Source organism: Leptodactylus fuscus, chromosome 6, assembly GCF_031893055.1.
Source record: "Leptodactylus fuscus isolate aLepFus1 chromosome 6, aLepFus1.hap2, whole genome shotgun sequence".
Lineage (NCBI taxonomy): Eukaryota > Metazoa > Chordata > Amphibia > Anura > Leptodactylidae > Leptodactylus > Leptodactylus fuscus.
In genome coordinates this window covers 164179004-164186020 of record NC_134270.1, presented here as the reverse complement: position 1 = coordinate 164186020, position 7017 = coordinate 164179004, and the positions used below count along the sequence as shown (strand labels likewise).

The following is a 7017-nucleotide window of genomic DNA, read 5'->3' as shown; positions in this document are numbered from 1 at the left end:
GAAATGTAAATGCACCAAAAACACTTAAGAAGTTACTAGCACTCCAGGCAATTCCTTGTGGTGCTCTCCTGGTGACGTCATGTGTCCTGGTCACCGATGAGGCCTGGGATTGGGCAGCCACTTGGGCACGCATGGGATTGAACCTCAGCAGTGACCCTGGGCACATGACGTCACCAGGAGAGTGCCGGACGTCACAAGGAATTGCCTGGAGTTCTAGTAATTTCTTAAGAAATCTTGAGAGGTTTGCCCAGGTCTAGACAGTAACTGTTTTTTTGCAAATTTAAAGGGATTCTACCATTAAAAAACTATTTTTTCTAGGTAACACGTCGGAATAGCCTTTAGAAAGGCTATTCGTCTCCTACCTTTGGAAGTGCTCTCCGCCGCGCCGTTTGTTCGAAATACCGGTTTGTACCTGTATGCTAATTAGTTCTCTCGCAGTGATGGGGGTGGGCCCCAGCACAGGAAATGCGATGGGGGCGTCCCCATTGCTGCTCGAAAACCGACTCCAGCGCCGCCTCTATCTTCTTCTGCATCCTCCCCTTCCTTCTTCGGCTTGATGTCGAATGCCTGCGCAGTACGCTCTGTTCAGCGAACTTCGCCGAATGTACTGCGCATGCCCAAAATTGCTGTGTCAGCACTATGGCTGCGGGCATGAGCAGTACGTTCGTCGAAGTTCGCTGAACAGAGCGTACTGCGTAGGCGTCCGACGTCAAGCCGAAGAAGGAAGGGGAGGATGCAGAAGAAGATAGAGGTGGCGCTGGAGTCGGTTTTCGAGCAGCAATAGGGACGCCCCAATCGCATTTCCTGTGCTGGGGCCCACCCCCATCACTGCGAGAGAACTAATTAGCATACCGGTAAAAAACAGTATTTCGAACGAACGGCGCGGCGGAGAGCACTTCCAAAGGTAGGAGACGAATAGCCTTTCTAAAGGCTATTCCAACGTGTTACCTAGAAAAAAAGTTTTTTAATGGTAGAATCCCTTTAAGGAGGACCTTTCACCAATTCTAGTTCTCAGCATCTGATAATAGGTGTAGTCCCTGATGTGTACGATTATCCCCTGACCCTGGTATATAGTCTCTCACTCTGCCAAATCAGTATCCCTACGCTATGCTGAAACAGGCCGAAACAGCGCTGTCCATAGCTGGGAATCTGTTCCTTTTGGAATAGAAATACTAAATCCGCATCATGATATTAGACATTTTAACTGAGTCATGCATAATGTTAAGGAGGCTGCCCTCTAGAGGCGGCGTACAGAGTGCACTGTTCTCCTAATTACGTCCTGGAGAATAGATTTGCATATTTTTTTACATCTGATAATAGTTACGGCTTCACTTATTCTGGCACAGTTGTAATTTTCCTCTTGCCCCCGCCATTCCTGAGCTATTGAGCTGTTAGTTTTGGTGCTTGATTTGCAAATTAGACTCTCTAATATCAAGTAGGTGGTGTCAAGCAGTAGCAGTCAAAGGGTCGTGACTCTGAGATTGAATCAGAGGCGGACAGTATTAGAGTTCCTTGCTTGCTTCTGCCTGACACCACCTACTTGACATTATGGAGCCTAGTTAGCATATCAGGCACCAAAACTAAGTACAGTTATTGCTCAGAAATGGTGGGGGCTAGAGAAAAGATTCCAACTGCTCCAGGATCAAAGGAGAAGCGTTTATTAATGGATGAATAATGAAAGGTCCTCTTTATAGGAGGTCCATTTTCTATTGTTTTGGTGAGTCATGAGGCCTGTTTGGTCAGATCTGTGTGGAGTTCTCTCAGATGTTGTGTTGTGTCCTCAATAGTTTTCCAGAGTTAGTAAAATACAACCTCTTTCTTCCAGAGACAGCGCCACTAATATGTACAGGTTATGTGTGGTATTGCAGCTCAGTCTCATTCACTTCACTTTTGTGAAGCTGCAATACCAGTTTCAAACCATGGACAGGTGTGGCACTATTTTTTAAAGAAAGCGACCATGTTTTTTTAATGCTGGACCCTTTAATGCTTATAAGATCAGCATACTTAGGTGAAGTCATACAAGACTTAGAAGGAAGGTACAGATTTGCCAAAGTCTTGTTTGATCGGTCGGATAATGGACGCGGTGAAATCACGACAGTACAAACCAGTCATTTTTACTAATTTGATTTTGAAAGATAAACAAAATAAATGATCATAAAGATAATATTCAGGATGATCCCGATGACGGTGGCGGAGATATTCAGCTTAAAGGCCGTCCGGGAATGCTTGCCGGCCGAGAACGTGTCGTTCTGATGAGTAGCATCGCGGGTCTGCGAAGGAAAAGGAAAGATAAATTAATGGCGGGGGGAGCAGAAGAATCCTTGAGTTACTAATATAACAAGTTTTTGGGAAACTCTGGGGTAACTCTATGCCAATGTAACCAGATCACGCAAGTCCTGGCCGGTCCCGGGATGAATCATGGGTGTGCTATTTCCTGTTTATTGCGGCATCTTAAAGGGGTTTTCCAGCTTTTTATATCCTTAGGAAAGACCATTATTAGGTTGATGTGGACCATACCGTAAAACCGTCCCAGATACAGCGGAACAGTTCCGTATTCCGGGTCCTGTCCCACTGTTCCAGTCGGCGGGAGGTAAGTCCCGGAGAGGATGCAGATGAATTGAAACTGGGTACGGTGAATAGGGTTGAGCCGACCTTGAGATTTCAGGATCGATTTTAAAATCCGATTTCCGATCATTTTCCAGCCGATCGCGATCGTGAAATTTGCTCGATCGACAATCAGGATCCAGTCTTTCCCCGATTCCGATCGCTCAACCCTAGTCCATGCTTCTCTATGGGAAAAGTCACTTTTAGGGTTGATTTCAAAATCTGATTTCCGATCATTGTCCAGCCAATCCCGATCACGATTTTGAAATTTGCTCGATCGCCGATCAGGATCCGCTTTCCCGATCCCAATCGCTCAACCCTAGTCATTGCATCTCTATGGGAAAAGTCACTTTTAGGGTTGAGCCAATCTTGAGATTTCAAAATATCAGCCAATCCCGATCACGATCGTGAAATTTGCTCGATCGCCGATCGGGATCCGATCTTTTCCGTTCACTCAACCCTAATAGTGAATAGTATGAATGAAAAGTTGAATACAAAATTGGGGAAGCAGAGAGCCATCCGCGCAGTCCGTCTCTGCTCTGGGCGCAGTAGGTGCGGTGTGATGACATCACTTATATCATATATGCAGCTCCTTGAAGCTTCCAGAACCAGAAACGGCAGAAAAGAGTAGCAGGGGAGCAAGGAGAGGGGAGTATTAGGTTTTTATGTTTCTTTGTTACCGGCAGAGGGACTTAATATGGTAGGGGCAACTACGGAGAGGACATTAAACTGTGGGGGCAGCTGGAGGAGGGGCATTGTACTGTGGGGGTAACTGGAAGGGGACACTATACTGTGGGGGTAGCTAGAGGAGAACATTTTACTATGGGGGCAGGGGTGAACCATGGGTTTCTGCCGCCTGAGGCGGACGTCAGAAAGCCACCCCCACCGGAGGAGGGGGCGGAGCGGAGATGAGTGGAAGGGGGTAGGGCGGGGCCGAGCGGAGGGGGCGGGGCCGAGCGGAGCGAGCGTCTTTAGCAGGCAGAGAGCAGGCAGGGAGAGGACCTTCTCTCTGCCTGAGCGTGAGGGGCGGCCTCCCCAATCCACCGCTCAGTGACGGTGACCCTAAGCTTAGGTCAGCAAAAATGCCGCCCTCCCCGGGGCCCTGGCATAGCGCCGCCTGAAGCGGTCGCTTCAGGTCAACTCATGGGAGGTGCGGCACTGTATGCGGGTAGGTAGAGAAGGACATTAAACTTTGGGAGCAGCTGGAGGAGGGCATTATACTGTGGGGGTAACTGGAAGGGGACACAATACTGTGGGGGTAGCTATAGGTGAACATTATACTATGGGGTAAGTGGAAAAGGACATTAACCTGTGGAGGAGGCTCATATTAATTATGGGTTTCTGGTCTGGGGTCTGAATTAATTAAGGGGGTCAAAATTGTTTTTGGGGTCTGGGTTCTGAATCAATTACAGGGGTCTTGGGTCTGAATTCATTTTGGGGTTGTGCTTTTGGGTCTCAGTTATGGACCACAATCTTTCTTAGCGGAGGAGAGTCCGATGACTTTTTTTTAATAATCTGATGCAATGGAGTCATGTCGCCCCTCCGAGCTTCCAGTAGTTTGGAATTTTCACGAACCAAGCAATGGGCGAACGGGCCAAATATTTGGAAGTATTTCCTGAGTGGGCTGAACTTGTGAGAAGTCACAGGCTGAGGGTTATGTAGTAGAAGGATAGTCCCCAATTATTTTAGGGGAGTATGTGTTGATTTTATTTAAAGTCACCAGGAGTTACATAGTGGGAGGAACAAATAACGCAGCAGCACAGAGGATTTCAGGACAGGAGTGTTCCAGATACACAAACTATGGGTGAAATCATGGGGGCAGCAGGGCATCAGATACTAAGTAATGAATGCAGCAGGGTCTTCAGGGTGCCCAAATATTTCCGGTAAACAGTGTTGTGATCTTATGGGAAGTCACTAAGAGTTACGTCACATCTGCGTTACAGACTTAGAAGCCTCGGTTACAGATTCCATCATCAATGCCAGAAGAAATACCGCAGCATGCAACGCTAGTGTTACGTCTCAATTGTTGGAAACCTGACAGATCCCATTATAAGACGATGGACTCTGTTGGGCACCGCTCGTGTCCAATGTGTGACCCACCACTATTGAGTTCCTCCGACTAATGCATAAAACAGAAATGTGAGCATGGCCTTATATTGTTGGGGAAGTAGAGGTTCACAGCATCACAAAGTATTTCAGGAACAGAATATATCTACTGAATGGTCACGTAGTGGAAGACGCAGCACATAACATTTCAGAAGTGGCATGTGAGGACACGATCAATGAGGACAGGGCAGGGTCATAATGTGAGGGGGGCGGTGACCGGGGATGTTTTGTTTTTTTTGCCTGAAGAAACCAGAGCTGCTACAAGAAGCTGCATCAAAACATGAGACAAAGGGAACGTGAACCAGCTCCGATCATACAGGAGACATATGACCCCCCCCCCCCTACATCCATTTTCTATACTTGTATTGCTTCCCTTATTTCTTTCTACAGTTCCAGTTTGTGCCACCGCCGTCCATCTCCCAATCTGTCTGTTGCCCCATAAAACAAGGATACACGAAAATACACGAACCGTGACCACAAAAATATGGAAAAATAAATATACAAAAACTCTAAAGATAATGGAAAATATACAGTGTAATAAAAGTGAGTTCTTTGAGTTTTTGCAGTTACCTTGATGGAGTAGATCAAAGCCACGATCCCAAGGGGCAGGCAGCAGCAGATCAGATTGAGGATTGACCACACCAAGTAGTCCTTCTGAGGGGCCCGGTACGGCCCGGGCTGCTCGGTCACCACACTTGATGTAGGTTGGTACATTGTTTTCTGTCTGTCTTCGCACAGTTGCAGTAGACTTGTGTGACACTTGATGCTTCTGCTCTGCCCACTTTACTTTCCAGCTTTATATGTAGGGGTGGAGTTGCACAGAAGAGGAATTTTTTTTAGCAAATGGTATATGATTTCTTAAAGTTCACCCTTTCCTGGCAGCCTGCATGGGACAAAATTTACAAAATTTGCAAAACAAAAAAAGTCATGATCACGTATTCCTTACACTCTTTTGTCTCTCAGCCCTGGTTCTCTTTCCCGCTCGCTAGAATTCATTGGGCTCTCATGACCCCTGATCTTTAGTGGTCAATTGCAACACTGGTTCCTTACCCATTGAGGCCACAGATTGGTCTCAGGGTCACGTGAGTCTTTCCTTTCCACCCTCTCTTGTCATGGGAGGGAAATGGGATCGTGACTGCACAACGGCGTGATGTGAGGTGATGACTATGACTTTTGTTTTACGCCCAGCCCAGTCACCCCTGAGTTCGTTATAATTCCTGGATCACTCCTTTAGACCATGTTCCAAATTATTATGCAAATTGGATGTAAATTTTTTTGTTTTTCCATTAAACTCATGAGTGCTCTTGTGCCTCGGGCTCTTTTCGTCACTGAAATCCATCTCAAACGCCTCTGATTATTAGTTTGCCCAATTAAAGGAAACCTAAAGGAAGTTCCCTGTTATTGAGCAGACCTTGCGCCTTCTTATAGGCATCCGGAGAACACACCTGATCCAATGCACAGTCATAAGGGACCTCTGTGAATTAAACTGCGCATGCGCAATGCAGTCCAAGTGCGCATGCACAGATGAGATTCAGTAACACAATTATGGCCAACAATGGAATATCTCTACACCCATGCAGGACATTGTTAAAAAAATGACAATGATGGAATACCTAAAGCCCAGAAGCTAATATTACCATACCACAGGCAGGTATTTAATACAAAGTAGTCTCTTATATTAAAGGGATAAAAATTCCTCAATACATGTTTAAGGTTTTTCTGGTCTGTAAGGATGAGCATGCGATGCATCCACTACATCGATAACAAACCCACTGTAACATCTTTGCCTGTTCAGGTCCTTGAGCCACACTCCGTTTGCACACTTTGGTGCAGGAGGCGTGCTCACTTATGATTCCTTACGTTTATTTCTTGTTGCTCTGTCTGAGCTCTACTCTATTTCCTCATCTCTGTATTGATTTTCCACCATACCGATCTCTTACACCTTTGTTTCCTTCTAGTCCTGAAATAGTTCCTCTTGGCCTTATCTTTGTGATTGATAGCCAATCTGCCAATCAAGTGTGGGGTAGGGTCTGGACTTCCTTAAACAGGTCATCTGCCCTCACAGGTTGTCTGGCTATTGTGACTTTGCCCTCGCTAAGCTTTCTACTTGCTCTTATTGTATTGTACTTACTGACTTCTGACCTTTGGCTTTTCTTGTCACTACTCTTTTGGATTACGATTTGGTACTGCTTTGTCTCTCTGGCTTTGACCCTTGGCTTGATGACTTCCCTTCTGTGTTGTGTTGTCATGTCCCGTTCTGTGCTTTTCAGAGAAGGGACTGTCGCCCAATTGTCCTTGTTATTAGGA

General features: G+C 46.2%; 1 protein-coding gene across 1 annotated transcript; it reads right to left on the bottom strand.

Moving 5' to 3' along the window:
- Positions 1-2108: 2108 nt before the first annotated feature.
- LOC142209807 (dispanin subfamily A member 2b-like) lies at positions 2109-5468 on the bottom strand. The gene is made up of 2 exons (XM_075278854.1): positions 5281-5468; positions 2109-2270 (listed from the first exon to the last, which is right to left on the bottom strand). Exons 1-2 carry the CDS (start codon positions 5422-5424, stop codon positions 2118-2120), a joined length of 297 nt encoding a protein of 98 aa, XP_075134955.1. The 5' UTR covers positions 5425-5468; the 3' UTR covers positions 2109-2117.
- Between the last annotated feature and the right edge of the window lie 1549 nt (positions 5469-7017).